Genomic DNA, 17,871 nt, shown 5'->3' with positions numbered 1-17,871 from the left:
ACCAAGTTCAATGACATTCAGCGTCGTAGTTTAAGCGAAACCCACAGATTCAGGAGTGGGTGACATAGTCAAAATATATCAAAGTATGGTAAATGTCACGCCACAGTCACTGTCATGTGAACTAAATGAAGAAATTATTTGAATTACAGCAGGATGTGCACGATCACAAGAGAATTGTGGGAGCACATGAGCCCCATCCTGCGATTTCTCCTCTCCTGCACGTTAATATACATCAGAATGTGAGAGCCTGGCCGTTGATATCATACATGAGAGCTGAAATGAGAATCAAGGTACATTATCTGCCAGTGGAGCACCAACTTGCCTCCCCGTGAACTCTCTAAAAGCATGAAAAACACATGAGGATGAAGTCTAGCAGAGATCCAAAGCTCTCGCAGCAACAAAAAATACCGTAGTTAATGTGATGCATTAACAAAGGGTTAATTTAGGGTTTGTGTCAAATTTCCTGAAGATGAAACAGAGGCTGCCAAGGTGACAACCAGACAACAGTTGCTTATTGTGTCCTAAAGGAATGTTCTGTTAGGAATGTACACAATGTGACGCCACAACTGTAATTACATGACGTGTAAACTCGGTTGCTCGTAACCTCTCGACCACGATTTTCTGGTTCCACTACAATTCTGTCCGACCAACGGAAACACAGCGCTGCAACAATACAGGCCTTCAACAACGGGTAGGCTTCCAATCACGTTTTGCTCTGAAAAGCAACATACTGTACCTTTTTTTTTTAAATTTAATTTAATAATCAAGTATTTTCTGGACTAGTTGTGCAGGTTAGACTCATGAGATTTTTCACAGATTGACTAAACAGTTGTTTAAATGTCAAAACATTTCCAAAAACCAAGAATTTAAGATATCTCTTAATACATGCTATGGTGGTCTGGTCTACCTATCCATTATAATTAATTAATTATTGACTTCAAAGTTTGCTCTCAATTTTTTATCCTCTGAATACGAGAAAATAAAATCTCCTCTACATTTACATTTTGAATTTTAATTTCCATTTACCAGTGTTGTGTTGAAAACCTAAGTATTTTACAGCTTTACAAAGACAAACCCACATCAATTAAAAAGGTAAAGACTGCACAGCCATCAGATTGGCTGACAAGCAACCCGCGAAGGTCAATAAACAACGACTCGAGAAAAAAAAAGGGGGGGGCAGATAACCCATAAATTTTATGGTTTGTAAATAAAATATTCCCTACATGATACTAAAATTAATAATACCATTAAATAAGGACCTATTCCTAAGTTCAGAACAGTATTAAGATAAAAGAAAAAGTGGGGAAAGACTTTAAAAAAATGATGCATCAATTGGCTCTCAATGAACCTCTTGTATACATTCAAAGATCAAGTAACACTTTTTTAAATGACAATTTTTATATTTCAAGAAAAAAGTGTCAGGATTTTCATATGTACAGATACACGAAAATACATTATATAAATAGTTAGTCTACCAGAATAGATAGAGAGTGTGATCATTGGGTTTAGAGTCAGAAGACAGAAGTAAGAAGGTGTTCATGCCATCTGTGTTTGCTCGAGGTCTGACGGGCGCAACGTGTGTCTTCATGACTTCTCACTGCCCTCTAGTGTTCACCTTTAGGAATTGAAACACTCCGACATTAAAGCACGTCCCTCCAATCCTTACAAAAATGTTACCACCCAAACCTTGTTAAGGGTCTCAGTTTGAGACCACATTGTCATCTGAAAAAGAAAAAAGACGGATATGAATACTATCATCAGTATTACATAAAGATATACGCAATACATTTTGATATTATTGTCATATAAATAGGCCAGACAAGTATAATAACTATGATAAAAGTAATAAAAAAATTCGTTGATGATTTGTTATCACATACAATCAACAACAACAAAAGCAGACGGGAAAAGTATACAACAACAGGCGCCACAGTACTTAAGTAGGATTCCGCGGTGTACGGGGGGCAACTGAACGCATCACAGTAAGGGCGGTCCTAGCAAACTTTTCAGGAAGTTTTTTTTTAACAAAACGAAACTTAACCAAGCAACTTTGACAGGACACATTTTTCCTTTCTTTTTTTTTTTTTTTTTTTAGGAAGAAGAACTCTTAAACGGCATATTTGTTAAATCTAAAAAAATAAATTAAAATGCAAAACAGCGCTTACGGGGCCTCGTTGGCCGGCGGTGCTTTTGACTTGGAGAGCTTTTTGAAACAACCTCAAACCATTTTGCGCTGCCTGAGTTGGGTGAGTGTCTCCACGGAAGCGTTAGCATCTGACAGCAGCAGCCGCTTGATGTTAACAGATGTGAGCCGACAGGGGCGAGCCAGACCCCTCGGTGACACCGGTGGCTAGCTCAGTAAGCGACTAGGACAGGACATTAGCTGCGGTTTGGGTTAGAATCTTTAATAATAAAACATGTTTAGAGATATTAAACAAGGACTTGTTCATATGAGCTATGTTAAGCTAACGTTAGCATGTCTCGTGCTATGTCACCGCAATAACAGGTATCAGCCAGTTTAACGGCTTCTATTTATGGGCTTTTGACCCTTACGGATCTCTCAAGGTAATCAGTGTGGTGCTGTATTGAAAAATGAAATAAAAAGTATGATAATACACGACAAGGATCCATGCGATGTCAAATGTATAACTGCTTTTTATTTTATCTAATCCGTAATTATTGCCATATCTGTCTGTTTGGCTCGCATCGACGGTGGTCAGCTTTATAGAATCTAGAATAAAAACTAGAAGCAGGAAAACGCAACATTTGAAAGGCTTCAATCAGAATACTACCCTCATCCGACTAGTGACCTTATTCTAAATAAAACAGAATTTAGATGAAGGTCTTCACGTGAGTTTCAGAGCAAAATCCCTTCAATGACTGAGGACGACCACGCACACTGTAACTATGTTCTGCATCTTTCCTGAGATGAAGCTGTCGTGCACTGACTGTCACACATTTTGTGTTTGCTGCCAACAATACAGAAAACTGCACACAGACAAGTTTGTAACGCTGTGCAAGCTGAAAGGTGTCATAAAGCAGTTTGACTGTTGTTAAATGTTGAGATGGACAGTGCACTTTTTTTTATATTGTTACCAAGATCACTACTCATTAAAAGATTATTGCTTTCCTCCCATCGTCACTCTGTTCAGGTCAAGGCTGTAAGAAAATGCTGTTGATATTCTAGGAACACTGTCATCCATAGAGAAAAGTGGCTTGTCATTTTTAGGTTGTTGTTTTGCTACTGTATAATTCAATTTGGACACATCAGTGTGATGAAGGTCACACAAAAGTTAATAACGTTAAATAAATCAGGAGCCGAAAAGTTTCCAGCATTGCCGCTTGGGCTCAGCTTGCCTGAAACTGGTTTTGGCAGATGCTCTATGGTTGAGTAGCGCCACAGGCAAGAGGAAGAAAATGTTTTTTTTTTTGTTTCGTTTAGTTTTCTTTCAAATGTGACGTGAAGTGAAAGAAGCTATTCGACTTAAAACCTGCTTCTTCTTTTCGTCTTCACCGGTGGAATTCACCCTCTGTGTCCCTTCTTTGCAGATCTTTGCCATTGTGGTTTTTGCAACAATCACAGGAGAGGGCTATGTTAACAGTGCAACCAAACCTGATGCCATGTGCATGTTTAACGATAATGACCACGCCTGCAGCTTCGGGGTGGGAATCGGAGTTCTGGCCTTCTTGGCATGTGTGGCCTTCCTTATACTGGACGCCTACTTCCCACAGATCAGCAATGCCAAAGAGAGAAAATACATCGTCATAGGAGATTTGGTCTTCTCAGGTGAGAGAGAGCCAGGTTTTACTGCTCATACTGGATTAACAGAGAATATACCCAAAACAGGAAGCATGACTATAATTTCCCTGTTTTGATTGTGGCGCAGCCTCGTGGACCTTCCTCTGGTTCGTGTGCTTCTGTTTTCTGGCCAATCAATGGTCCAAAACTACGGATGCCAATTTAATTCCCAGCGATGCTGCGCGGGCTGTTGTGGCGTTCTCTTTCTTCTCCATCATCACCTGGGTGAGTTACATGTGACCTGGATGTGAAAACCTGAGTTGCATTGAAGTTGCACTCATCTTCAGGTGTGATCTTGAATGTTATTTCTTCTCTTTTTTTTTTTTAAGTCAGTTGCAGTGTTGCGTGTGCAGGAAGTTGCTTAATCTTGTGGGCTCCTTTTTCAGCATCGTCACACGTGTCAGCCACCGGTCACAAAGAAAGCGTATATTTACTCAGTAAAACAATAGAGAATTTGATCAAACAAAATTCATAAGACCATTTTTTAGTGATTTGATCTGTTAGAACTGTTTAGGGATGGGGAGATTTGCTGATTCATATCAGTGGTCCGATACAAACTTCCTATGGTGTTTCCGTGGCAACCTGAATCATAGATGTAGAAGAAGACCTGAATGCACTGTCGCTCCCTTGTGCACAAATGTTAGCCAGAAGTACGCAACAAATATGGGAGACAGGGACAACGTTAGCAGCAAGGAGATCTTTAATCACCAAAAAAGACACAAATCAAACGTGTGGCTATTTTTCGGGTTTCGGGACAAGATGAACGCAGTCTGCAAACTCTGCCATGAAATAAAGTTGAATGCTCCGTCTATGCAAACTGAATTATGTCTTTTTAAAAAAATAAGATTTAATAGTTTTGCTCCATAAAAAACAACCAAATATTCAATACATCCCTCAGATTGATTCGGAGAGTAAGGCAGAATTGTGCTGTTGAGGTAGGAAACCTGATGCGAGCGAATAAACTCTTGTACTGCAACTAACTGTAACGAACCGGATCTCTTTGTAATTAGGTCATATCGTTATCAGGTCATTTTTGAATTGCATCGTGTCGTGAACAGGAGCGAATTGTATCGCGTCGGACTGGGAACGACTGAACCCAGTGTGTGTCAAGAAGTCAGCATTCATTTCTCTGCAGCAGGAGTTGGGCCCGCAATTTTAATGCGAGACAGCGGCAGCTCTCCCAAGCGGGTTAAGCAGTTCCTTTAAGCCGAGAACATTGAAGCGGTGAAATGGCCAGAGTCCCGATCACAGTAATGGCTAGGAAACGCTCTGCAGTTACTGACACGAGGAGGAGACCACAAGAAGAACGGACCGATTTCAAACCAGAGCCGTGGGAGAAACTAGTGTGTCCTGTGGGTGCAGATGCGCTGAGGTCATTCAGAGCCGGGGCCGCTGCACTTCCTATAATTTTTGAATCCTGTAGCTCTACGAAAGCGTTGTTTAAATCTTCTCTTCTGTCACGGTGGTCACTGTTCTCTAATCTTGCTCAATGTTTTTTTTCTCTTCCCACAAAATCAAGGTTTTTGTTGAAGGACCTTGTTTTTAAAAAAACAACAAAACCATGCTAGTGCAGCAGTGGTAGAAGCTCGGCTGATTTTCTGTCAAATCATGAACAATGAAGAATATCAGTATTTAGGGAATAAACCTAGTTCTTAAATCTTGTACTCTAATTTTGATCTTCACATTATTTACATCACATTATCGTCAATCAAAGGACAAATTTATTCTGAACACTTGAATTCCAAGTTATAAGAACAATATTTGCAAAGTTGCATAGTTATACACGATTTTATCACAATATATTGCAATATTCTGAACTGGAGTATTAATTCATTATCCTGAACCAATAATTGAGCTGTATTTCTGGACGGATTGTGTTGCACAGTCCTATTTATTTGTTTATCTGACAGCGATGGTGGACAGCACCTTAGCAACACCAGCGTTGCTGCAAGCTAATTAGCATCTTAATTCTTTGAAGCAGGCAGTCAAGATTTAGTTTCTCTGGGACCAGAATGAAAAATTCAAACACATTTGCAAGCTAGACGATAGTTACAGGGTTTTTTTTTATATTCCATATACAAATACTCTTGTGTTTGTGTAAGTGCGAGTCCACTAACGTTCTGAGTTTAACGGCAGGGAGAGGAGGGCAGCGTACGAGTACGCCAACCGGGCTCACGAGCTTCCGAGGTTCACATTCGTTCGTTCTAACTCCTCTCAACAGGGGTTGTTGTCCTGGTTCGCCTACGGACGATATCGCCAAGGTGTGACCGACCTTGACCAGGATTACAGAGACCCAGCCGGTGACCACACCTCTCCGTACCCACCGGCTCCGTACACCAGCAGCGTCCCCGCAGGCTACCAGCAGTCCCCTTTCTCCAGCGGCCAGGAGCAGCCCACCGAGTACCAGCCACCAGCTTATTGAAGGAGGAATCAAACTCATGAGTCCTTCAGGGGAGTGTTTGTGCTTTTTGTTTTTTTTCCCCCGTTTCACCAATGGTCCACGAACCACTTGGACTCTTCTCTGCACTCCAGCTTTCTTCCTGCAGGATGTGTTTGTGTAATTTTTGGGTGCACTGATATGTTTTTAATTTCATTGGATTGTTTTCAGTTGCTGGGTGGATGTTTGCTGTGACACAGCAGGTGAACTCTGAAGATGTTTTTGTGTTGGAAAGAGGCCGTCGTACTCGGAGAGAGGATGCCATTCTTTGTACCAAAGCAACTGAAGTTACTTCAGTGCTCCTTAATGTCCTTTTTTTTTTTAAAAAGAAACAAAAAATGGAACTTTGAAGCAGTTAAAGCAGCTGCTAGAACTTTTTATCAGCTTATTCGGCTGTTTTTTTCCCAGCATAATCAGACAAAACTTAAAGAATACCAACCAACGGAAGCGCAGCATTACTCACAGAATTACTTTGCGTGTAACATAGCAGGACTAAAACTGTGTTTACAGGCTAGGGAAGTTTCACATTTCATCATCTTAAGTACTTATATCACACAGGAGTCACAGAGTAACTCATGATGTGATTCTGTCTCAGTATTTTACCCGTGATAATGACAGCATCATGATGAGATTCTGTGAGAACTGACAGGAAACAGCTCATCAAAGGTTTACATCGAAGTGGCAATGCAGGGATCTTCATAAAAGCTGTTTTAATTTTTTTTTAAATGTCTGTATTTGGTGCCGGTTATCAATATCATAGAGCAGGAGGAAATGTGACCTTACATTGGAACATCAATTCTTTGTCCTATCAAAATAGTACATAGTCAAAAATAAGACACACCTCTGCCTCTTGTATAGTTACTACATCGGGTCCTTCTTTCACTCGTTTCCAGAGTAACTTCAGCGTCGCAGATAAACATCTTTACAACAGGAGGTGGCCGTCCTCGGGACATTCTGCAAAATGTTGCCACATCTGGCCAGAGGGGGCACCAAAGTCAACATCTTCTGAAAGTTCATAGCAGCTGCTTTAATTTCAAATTATCAAACAGGTCAGAGTGATTTAGTTGTGAGGAAATCTGCCAAAACGGACATTTGATAGATTTTTTTTTTTAATGAATGTGTTACTGTGTAGGGCCTGTACAAATATTTTCATATCTCTTTTTCATTTAAAGCATGACAGTTCCTGAGATTTTTTTTTTCCTTTTATGGCACAACAACCCACCCCAATTATTTAGCCAGTGGGTGCAATAATTCTACTTCTGTAACTACTGTGATTTAATTTAATTTTAAATAATCACTATAAATGGCTTTCCTGCACTGAAAAACACATTTGATTTCTTACGGGCAATTTATTGCCAGTATCTACTTGGTAATTTTAAGGTTTTAAAGCCTAGTCTACTTAGTTTAGTATTTATGGGTGTTTTTCGGTCATAATTTGATTTCAGGAATTAAGTGATGTTTTGTAGGGTTAGTATTTATGAGTCTTCAGTCCAGGTGCACGACAATCATCATTATTAGCTCTCCTCACAGTTTGCTCTTGCTTTTTTCCCTCCCCTTCCTGTACCTTCACGTGTGTTGTACCCTTTGGCTTGACAGTAATTCCTCATTCAAGTGCCTTATGCAGTATTCTGTATCACAAGGGTTCGCCAATTAAAGACAGTTTGTTTTGAGATCTTGCCTCAGCCCATTATTCATTTCTTCTGTTACAGGACTCTTAGAGACTTCTGCTCCCTTAGCAAATATTTGAGTAGTGATAGTGTTCAACAATGTGGCGGATCTTTGTGAGCTCTGGAGACGGCCCTCTAGAGATTCAACCCCCAAAGGTCTCTCCTCTGGTCAACAAGTCACCCAATGCTGTTGCTGGCGTCTTCTAGTTGTCTGGTTAGTTTGTGTGTATGCAAGAGTATGCAAAAACAAACTATGTTGTTCCCAAACCTCTGCTATTTCAAACACTTGATTTCTGTCAATCGTCTATTTGACCTCTCTCTCTCTCTCTCTCTCTCTCTCTCTCTATACATATATATTAAGGCTGTAGTGATACACTAATCTTGCGATACGTAACACGATATTCGGCTCACGATACAATTCGATACACTTATTCTTTTCTGAAAGACTTTAAAGGGACAAAGTGATTTTGGTGACATTTTGTGAGTGTTCCATTGACTTGGATTGAATTAATTGAACTGAGAGCATCAATAACACAATTTACTCTATGGCTCTGACTGGCAGCTTGCAAATGCTGGACAAAATGAATCAAAGATGTGGTGAGAAAATTTGTTTCATTTATTGAAACTGAGTGCAAATTGTAGCTTGCAAGCTTTTGAAAAGTAAAGTGAACAATGGAGAGTTTAAGTGCCGCAAGTGGCCTTTGGCAGCTTTTTTTTAGCTTGATACTGAACAAATGAGGCAGCCACGAGCCAGTCTAGCCACCAGGTTTAACTAAAAATAAACCATGGCAACGAATAATTCAGTTCGCGGGTGACTAGTGGAGCTCCAGCGCATTCACCATGCGCCTAAAGCCGGTGTTTTCCACCACCGAATAAGGTCACAAATCCTGACAAATTTAGTAAGCAATGGACTCCGTAATTTTCTGCGACCTCGGTGAAGAAGATGGGAACTTGTGACAACCATCGCCGTCACTGTCCAGCCTGGTTTGTTTCGGGTCATGCCGCAGCTTCTTAGGCTCGGTCTCAGTTAGCACTACCTTGTCTGGATGATGACGTTTTAAGTGGGCTCGCAGGTCGGTGGTACGACAAGGGCTGAGCAATTTTATCAAAACTCTCTTATCGTAGCCTGGGTCCATAACCTACTGGAAGGCTCTATTCTCCTGCAGCGGAGATGGATAACTCTCGTTTGACAAGAGTCGTACTAATCACTCCTACTCAAGCTCTCTGGAGAAAAACAATGACCACTGTCTTTTATTTTTCGCTCATCAAGGTCAAAGACAAACTCGACAGTGGCCCCTGGTGGGTTCCCAGTGGAAACAACAAACTGAATCACAGTATAGAAGCAGTCATACACGTAACTTGTCAAACCTCAACATAGACGTTTAAAGAACCCCTTATATACGTCTATGTACGGACGTCCAATGGACGTCCGATAGACGTATTTTTATGGCCGTCCGATGGATGTCTATTTATGGACGTCCTATAGACGTCTTTTTATGGACGTCCGTTAGACGTCTATTCATAGACAATAATTAATAATAATTTAAATAACTGCTAATATACGTGTATGTATTATTTATCTGCCTGTCCATTGAATGTGGGCCACTCGCTCTTCCTTCCGTCCTCCTTCTCAGTAGCTCCGTGTAGCGGCCGTTTCCTCGGCTCACCTATGTTAGCTTGCTACTTTAGCTCATTGTGGTAACTGGCCCTCCAAAGAAATGCCACCCCACACCATTACTGACCCACTGCCAAACTGGTCATGCTAGAGGATGTTGCAGGCAGTAGAACGTTCTCCACAGCGTCTGCAGACTCTGTCACATGTGCTCAGTGTGACCCTGCTTTCATCTGTGAAGAGCACAGGGGGCCAGTGGCCAATTTTCCAACCTTGGTGTTCTCTAGCAAATGCCAAATGTCCTGCACGGTGTTGGGCTGTAAGCACAACCCCCACCTGTGGACATTAGGCCCTCATACCACCCGCATGGAGTCTGTTTCTGACCGTTTGAGCAGACACATGCACATTTGTGGCCTGCCAGAGGTCATTTTTCAGGGCTCAGGCAGTGCTCCTCCTGTTCCTCCTTGCACAAAGGTGGAGGTCGCGGTCCTGCTGCTGGGTTGTTGCCCTCCTACGACCTCCTCCACGTCTCCTGATGTACTGGCCTGTCTCCTGGTAGTGCCTCCATGCTCTGGACACTACACTGACAGACACAGCAAACCTTCTAGTCACAGCTTGCATTGATGTGCCATGGATGAGCTGCACTACCTGAGCCACTTTGGTGGTTGTAGACTCAAGTGAAAGCACAGCCAGCATTCCAGCATTCAAAAGTGACCAAAACATCAGTGTGTGTATATATATACACACACTGATGTTTTGGTCACTTTATATATATATATATATATATATATATATATATATATATATATATATATATATATATATATATATATATATATATATATATAAAGAGAGAGACAGACAGACAGATGGACACAAATTACACTTGGAAGTTTAAAATTAAAATAACTTAACCAGAAATAATGAGCTGAAAATTTTGACCACTTTTGTATCTTCAGCAAAATAAAATCATGTGTTCCCAAACTCATTTTGTGTACAAGCACACTTCCAACATATTAATCTTCTATGAGCAGTTTTATCACTTAAAATACATCCAGATTAGTCAGAATTTTAACTACCTGCAAAAAAAACTAATGCACCAGGAAGTAACCGTATTCACGGTTAAACCCATATCGTAACACATGTGCTGCATTGTAATTGGAGCAGGTAAGTACACGTGTACAGGTTTGGCCGAGAGCCACGTCTTTTCCTGCGATGTTCAATAGTTCTCATTTTTCCGAAAGCTCTAAAAGGCAACACACCCTCTTTGCGACGACTGCACGATGTGTCGTCATCAGCACATCCAGGAAGTAATGATCGGTCGTTTGGTAAACTGGAGGACGGGGAAGGCGAAGGCGGATATAAACGACACAATAATGGGATCTGAGCTACAACCACCTGCGGACTGACGAGCCGGACATCTGCGGTGAGTAGAAAATAGCCGAGGCCAATCGAGATGTTCCGGGTTAGCTCGTTTCCTGAAGGCATCTGGGGTTAACCTCTGGACTGCTGCTGCTGGCAGGACTGGAGCTAACGCTGATTGTGTGTGTGTGTGTGTGTGTGTGTGTGTGTGTGTGTGTGTGTGTGTGTTTGTGTGTCTGTGAGAGAGAGAGAGAGAGAGAGAGAGAGAGAGAGAGAGAGAAAGGAGCTCTAGCTGCAACGGCTAACATAAAACCGTTAGCATTTCAAAACCGCAACTCGTCAACCTCGTTCGAGTTTCCCAATGAAAATTACGGTCGCTCCTCCAATCCCATCCTGCAGCAACACATTTCAAAAAAGGCCTGCACATCTGTTCCGGGGGATACTCGACAAATCTGCCCGGCAGCGCTGTGAACTACTTCTGAGCCTCTTATCTGCCTCTTTGATCTGCTTCCTTTGAAGCTCCACAGGTGTTATCCTCGATGGGACAGCCACGCTCTTGTCTCTATTTCACATCAGTTACTTGGGTTTACAAACGTAGAGGAAGAGGATGGTGGCTTGATTTAATATCGGATCGGGAAGATCAGAATCTGCCTTGACATGTAGAGGTTTTCAACAATCCAGAAATACGGTTCAGATCCATTAATTAGCTTTTAAAGGAGGAGCCGAGTGGTTTACTGCAGCTGCATGATATAATCTCAACACGAATAACAATGATAATCCAGAAAAGAGAGCTTTATCTCCCCATCCGTATCAATACAATGCAATTAATGCAAATTCCGAATTTTGATTTGTATCAAGATCAGCAGACTTAGATGCACCTTTTTATTTTGAAATTCCCACAGCCTGTTTTGCTTTACCTTCTTACACACCTAGAATTATTTTAGTACGTTTGATTTCTGTGTCTGTTTCTGATTTCATGATAATTCTCTCTCTCAATACACATGTTTCAGTTGATTCTTTTTTTAATGACCAATTATATGTAGGGGTGGCACGGTGGTGCAGTTGTTAGCACTGTCGCCTCACAGCAAGAAGGTTGCGGGTTCGAGTCCCAGCTGGAGCACAGGATCTTTCTGTGTTGAGTCTGCATGTTCTCCCTGTTCCTGTGTGGGTTCTCTCTGGTACTCCAGCTTCCTCCCACAGTCCAAAGACATCAAGAGAGGACGAGGCTGATTGATACTCTAAATTGACCGTAGGTGTGACTGTGAGTGTGAATGGTTGTCTGCAATGAACTGGTCATGTTAATCAGTCGATATCATTTTAAATCAAGAATCCAAATCACTTCAAATTAAAATCTTATTGTGGCTTTGTGTTAATCAAGAAGATGATGATGATGTTCTCTAAAACTTCTAACAAATCACGGGCGACTATTTATGTCAACTGATCCTCCATGATGGAAATTTCCGAGCTACTTGGACTTTATTCTGAATTATGTAACAGTCATTGTGTTGAGGGCCTGCAACGTTATGTCATCCCATTATGATTAAACTGGTATTGACACATTTGAGCAGCTCAGAAGTGGCACTTTCCTTCATGTTTATGATTCATGAAAGTTGAAATTCTATTGATTTTGTCGATAAGCATAAATTGGCAGAAATTGATGTTTTTAAAATATACATCAGCATCGGTTCTGCAGTCTTACTCAAGTCTCTTCTTCAATATATCTTGAAAATCACAATCTTTACATAAGTTTCCCAGTATTTAAAAATATCAAAATATAATATAAACTTTGTTCTTACATAGATATCATCGGCTAACCACCATCGCCATCAAAAAATATCAGATACCTTTTTGCAGGTTTTTTTCGTTGTTTTGTTTTTGACGTGTTTAAAAAAAATGCATGGATGCATTACTCAAATAATAATCCTCAGATGAATGGAAAAGAACTGCTGGTTATTTGCATGTTCAAAGTAGACATATGCATCCTATTTTATATCGAGAAGTTAAGTAATTGTTCAATCACGATGTCAATCATGAGCATTAATTTGGGCTGGAGGGACAAGGCCAACTCAGCCGAGCCCCGTTTGAATAAAAATCCAGTTTTTACTAACATGGATGTTGCCATTTGTAAGCAGTTCTCTTGTTGTTGGTTGCAACAAGAGAAAGTAAGTTTGTCTTCCAGTAGTTACCGAGTTGCCTGTGTAACTGCTCTGCTGCTGTAATCCGGCTGATCTCTGGCCTCGGTCCACTCCGAGGACTCAGATTACCGATTACATCACAGCAACACCTCTGCTATGGTTTCAAGTTTTTGCTGAGACTCATATTTTGTTGTAGCTGCTTTTCCTTTGTGTCCAGGTAGCATTTTAGTTTAATTTTTGTGTTATTTTAGGTCTGTGGGGTTTTTTTGGGGGGGGGGGGGGTTTGCATGTTACAGCCATGTGAGATCCCCGGACCAGTCAGTTAGGGTTATTACTTCTGCATGGTTTGACCCTTTGGACTGGATCCTCCAAGTCTAGTTAACGTTTACAATCATTGTAGCAACCTTTAGTCATGCTGAAAGGCAAATCTTGAGCAGAAGTAAAGGTTAGGGATCGGAGCACAGCACGGAGGTCTGCTGCAGGGCCGTGGGCTCAGTCAGATGCTACGGGGTCACCAGTCCGGCAGGAGGAGACGAAGGGGTGAGCCTGTTGAATGTGTGTGCTTCGGTGATGCTGGCCACAGATCTTGGTACCAGCCCTGCGGTGGTGTATTTCACTGAGCAGTTTCCTTACCTCAGCTGATGTTGCTGCCATAATGGACTGCTGTTTGGCTCGGGGCCCTCTTATGAAAGACTCTTTCAGCTCCATTCAGAGAGGTGCTGCCATGTTTAGGCTACTGGGGCCAACTTTGGAGGTCACTGGAGTTTGGTTTAGAGTCGAATGCACATGATATCTACTCTCGATGCTAACTGTGTCGCCTCAGGACAGCAGAGAAAGTCATACTTTGACCCAAAAACGGGTGTTTTAACTGACTGTCTTTTAAAAATGATACAAGATAGGTGTGTTGAGCTGAAAAAGCTTTTTTTTTTTTCTTTTCTTCTGTGTCATTTCTTTGTGACTCCAGAATACAGGTAAGAGACAGCTGCGTATATTTAGCTCGAAGCTAATAACAACTAAGAGCTAACAACAGCTACAGCCATGAAACAATAACAAACCTGCCAAAAGATGTTAATTTACAAACCCAAGTGGCTCATCTGGTATAGTCCACATTTTCTTTATCCAGCTGTATGCTCCGTTAGCCTCGAACACTTTGATTTAAGCTACAAACAAAAACACTCTAACACTTCCAGTTTGGTGCTAGCAAGAATGAGTGCGATCAAAAGTTAGCGTGGGCTGTAGTTTCACTTTAGCTCAGGTCAAAGTGTTTGTGGTTTACTGAGGACACAGCTGGATAGAGAAGATGTAGATTCTGATGATGTGTTTGAGAATTTTTTGAGTGTTTTTTTTGGTCAGTTTTGTTTTTTTAATTTATTTTTTGTTACTGTAGCCATTAGCTTCAAGCTAAATCTTTGTTGCTGGCTCTGTCTGCATTCAGGAGTCACGAAGAAGTAACACAGGAGAGGAAAACAAAGCATTTTTGTGACCTCAAGACACATATTTGTTTGTGACTTGAAGGCAAAATACACTTAGAGATGAGTTATCGCAGTAACGCAAGCGTTCCATGTGACTACAGTGCTGCAGAGAAATGCCCGAATCACAGCAGTCTGCTCTGCTGCATGTGCTGGTTTCTATCCACTTCCTGCTTCTCAGCACTGGTACATTGGGAGAAGCCCGACCAGCTGCCCACGTAGATCCTGAAGAACTGGTTCACTCACGCTAGCTTATCATCAGTGAACCGGCTCCTCCCTGCTGTTGGCCAACTGATACGTACCAACCCTATGAATGCTGAACTTCTTCCTGCTTCATAGTATTTCATGTTGAACCCAGTGCACATTGCCTACTGTGACCTTCAGCTATGAGCTGGAATTAAGGACCTGCCTGCTGCCTGGACTACAGATTTGTTTTGTTTTGTTGTTTTTTTTTGGGGGGGGGGGGCGGAATTTTCGAGTGGACAACGTGAGTAGCATTTATTGGAACAAACGGTGAAATTAGGGGCTAATTTATATTGTTCTAAGAATAGTTTGCTTTTCATTACAGCCCTAGATATTTTATTGTATATCTTGTTGATTGATTTTTAAAATAATTTGTGAAGAAAGTCATTTTACTTTTGCTTTCTGGTTGGAGCTGAGACAGAGAATTAAAGTTTGTGTCGATCATTTCTAAGAAAATGGCGGAATTTAGGAATCTTTTACCAACATGTGATTGTCTAGAGAGCCGTGAGTAGAAAGTGCAATTATGAATAACAGTAAACACCACATTTACATCAGGGCTGGTTCAACAAACGCTCATTTGAAATGGAAAGTATAAGAATAAGAAAACAACAGTAACAGGAGAGATTTATGTAAAATGGTATAACAATTTATTAAAAAAACACTAATAAACATGTTAGAATTACAGAAAAAAAATTGGTGCCTCTACTGCCTCATAGTGCCTCTACCTGCTTCATAGTGTAATGGACATTGTGCATTATATGCATAAAATACAGTGTATAACAGGAAAAATAGAATAATGAGAGATGTGCAGTTATAAATAATGTAGGTGTAAGTAATATTACCTGAACTGTCGTACCAAGTGTTCCATCTGTCATTGTTTTTATGACTTCAAATCCAAACTGTCGTGTCTTCTTGTGGACGGACACGACAAAGCACGAGAGAATCCACTTTTAATGTTTCAGAGATCAACAAGTGGATGACGATGCCCAGGGTGGTGGACGCCGACTGTAAAGCTTTACATTCGCGCCAGTGTACACTTGAGCTGGGCTCCTGATTAGATAAAAAAGATCCTTTATTTTGTACATGGGTGGATGCTTGTATTTGAGGAGCAGCAATATAAAAGATAAGGAAAACGGATCTTAGTAACAACTTGTCCGTCAATACAACAGGTTGTCCTACAGACTTACGGTCTCCCTGTGTTTCTCCAGGTCACTCCCGGCCTCCGTCCTCCATGCCTGCATCCTCAGGCTTCGCTCCACTCGAGCAGGATGAGTCGATGAACAATCTGCGTATCTCTGTCGGAGGCCTCCCCATGCTGGCATCCATGGCCAACAATACTGACCCTCGTTTCCGCCTCAAATGGAGGCCCATCGTGGTGGTGGCCACGTCTCTGGCCTTGGTTCTGCTGCTTTTCATGCACTTGAGTTCGGGTTTCCGTTCTCACCCTTACGGATCACACAGAGGCAGAGCCAGCCGCAGTGACCCACAGGGGTCTGACTCTCGTTATAATTACACCTACCCCCTTAGTCCGCCGGAGCGCACTTCCCAGGGCACCCGCTACCGCATCGGGGTCATCGCTGACTTGGACACGAGCTCTCAAAGTGATAAAAAGCTGACGTGGTTCAGCTACATGAGGCAAGGTTACCTTCTGGTGTCACAGAGCGGCGACAAGGTGTCAGTGGAATGGGACACGGACAGGGTGGTGCTTGAAAGCCACCTTGCAGAGAAGGGTAGGGGTATGGAGCTGTCGGAGCTGGTGGTTTTCAACGGGAAACTCTACAGCGTTGATGACCGGACCGGCATCGTCTACCACATCAACGGAGACAAGGCCGTACCCTGGGTCATCCTACCAGATGGCGATGGCAGCGTCGCCAAAGGTTGTATGCATTTCCGTTCTTCAAAACCAAACTGAAACATGGCTCGCTAAAGGTTCTTAATTGTTTTTCTTGCAGGGTTCAAAGCTGAGTGGCTGGCAGTGAAGGACGAGCACCTGTACATCGGTGGTCTGGGGAAGGAGTGGACTACAATCCAAGGCGAATTTGTCAACAACAACCCAGAATGGGTGAAAGTGGTGGGCTTCCGAGGAGACGTCAGACACATGAATTGGGTTCCAAAGTACAAATTGCTAAAAGCCGCAGCGGGAATAGAACCTCCGGGTGAGGATGGAATCTGGCTTCTCTCAAGATTCCCGTCAGTGCTTCTGTTTAATCATTTGGTTCCTTCCTGTCAGGTTACCTCATTCACGAGTCAGCGGCGTGGAGCGACACCCTGCAGCACTGGTTTTTCCTCCCTCGCCGCGCCAGCGAGGAACGCTATGAAGAGGCAGCAGACGAGCGACGTGGCACAAACCTCGTCCTCAGCTGTTCACCAGATTTCAAAGACATCATCGTGAGTCGAGTCGGACCGCTGAACCCGACTCACGGTTTCTCTTCCTTTAAGTTTGTCCCCAACACGGACGACCAGATCATACTGGCACTCAAATCAGAAGAGGATGCAGGAACGATCGCTACGTACATCATGGCGTTCACGCTAGATGGACGCATCCTTTTACCGGAGACCAAGATTGGGGATGTGAAATATGAAGGCCTGGAGTTCATCTAGAGGCCTCGGGGGTGGAGAGGCCGCTGCACTGTGGTTCTACGCTGTTTACAATCCAATCACTGTTAACGTTGCTCTACTTGCTGCTTCCTGGTTGTGAAAGACACGACTCCAGCCCTGAAATAGAGGCTGTGACTGGAGAATAAGGGCCTGTTTTGGGTGTTGATACCAGCAGTGGATGATCTCCTTCCTAGATAACAAGAAGCCCTCAACAGTACTGTAGCCTTTCATTCACTGAATGTACAAAAATGGATTCATAAGACTGTGATTTTCTCCCCTTAATCATACTTCCTTCTGTAAATACCATACATGTTATTTTCAATGTAAAAGCTTGTTTTTATTCTTCATAAAAACATCATTTGAAGGACTCTTTTTGGGGGGGGTGGAGTGACAATGATTGTGTGTATTGTATTTTAGGGTGGAGACTGAGTAAAATCTTTATTACTATATCCTGCGTCTTGTGGTCAAGTTCAAACAAACCAGACAAAAGACACTCAGATAAGTTTCAGCTGGATCAAACAGGATTGCGCAACATCTCAGTAACAGTCA

General features: G+C 42.2%; 2 protein-coding genes across 3 annotated transcripts; both read left to right on the top strand.

The window, feature by feature from the left end:
* The first annotated feature begins 2,028 nt into the window (after nucleotides 1-2,028).
* On the top strand, nucleotides 2,029-6,556 carry syngr2a (synaptogyrin 2a). The gene is made up of 4 exons (XM_086185614.1): nucleotides 2,029-2,246; nucleotides 3,550-3,787; nucleotides 3,888-4,024; nucleotides 6,021-6,556. The coding sequence occupies exons 1-4, from the start codon at nucleotides 2,148-2,150 to the stop codon at nucleotides 6,219-6,221; spliced, it is 675 nt and encodes a 224-aa protein (XP_086041740.1). The 5' UTR covers nucleotides 2,029-2,147; the 3' UTR covers nucleotides 6,222-6,556.
* A 4,222-nt stretch (nucleotides 6,557-10,778) lies between these two features.
* cant1a (calcium activated nucleotidase 1a) lies at nucleotides 10,779-17,771 on the top strand. Of its 2 annotated transcripts, none has more exons than XM_086185265.1 (4): nucleotides 10,779-10,941; nucleotides 15,933-16,601; nucleotides 16,677-16,880; nucleotides 16,955-17,771. In XM_086185265.1, exons 2-4 carry the CDS (start codon nucleotides 15,956-15,958, stop codon nucleotides 17,323-17,325), a joined length of 1,221 nt encoding a protein of 406 aa, XP_086041391.1. In that variant the 5' UTR covers nucleotides 10,779-10,941; nucleotides 15,933-15,955; the 3' UTR covers nucleotides 17,326-17,771. The 2 variants fall into 2 exon arrangements, with proteins under 2 accessions (XP_086041391.1, XP_086041393.1); XM_086185267.1 differs by lacking the exon at nucleotides 10,779-10,941 and adding an exon at nucleotides 14,816-14,968.
* The last annotated feature ends 100 nt before the right edge of the window (nucleotides 17,772-17,871 follow it).

Source organism: Aulostomus chinensis, chromosome 18 (assembly GCF_037954235.1).
Source record: "Aulostomus chinensis isolate RoL2024-O1b breed Wild chromosome 18, RoL_Achi_v1.0, whole genome shotgun sequence".
Classification (NCBI taxonomy): Eukaryota; Metazoa; Chordata; class Actinopteri; order Syngnathiformes; family Aulostomidae; genus Aulostomus; species Aulostomus chinensis.
This window is presented reverse-complemented; position numbering and strand designations above follow the sequence as displayed.

Excerpts from the sequence above, each read along its gene's own strand:
- cant1a (XM_086185265.1), top strand. The coding sequence starts at position 15,956 with ATGCCTGCATCCTCAGGCTTCGCTCCACTCGAGCAGGATGAGTCGATG. Across the intron at positions 16,602-16,676 it reads CGATGGCAGCGTCGCCAAAG|GGTTCAAAGCTGAGTGGCTG; the intron begins GTTGTATGCATT and ends TTTTTCTTGCAG. Across the intron at positions 16,881-16,954 it reads AGCGGGAATAGAACCTCCGG|GTTACCTCATTCACGAGTCA; the intron begins GTGAGGATGGAA and ends CCTTCCTGTCAG.
- syngr2a (XM_086185614.1), top strand. The coding sequence starts at position 2,148 with ATGCAAAACAGCGCTTACGGGGCCTCGTTGGCCGGCGGTGCTTTTGAC. Across the intron at positions 2,247-3,549 it reads TTTTGCGCTGCCTGAGTTGG|ATCTTTGCCATTGTGGTTTT; the intron begins GTGAGTGTCTCC and ends CCTTCTTTGCAG. Across the intron at positions 3,788-3,887 it reads AGGAGATTTGGTCTTCTCAG|CCTCGTGGACCTTCCTCTGG; the intron begins GTGAGAGAGAGC and ends ATTGTGGCGCAG.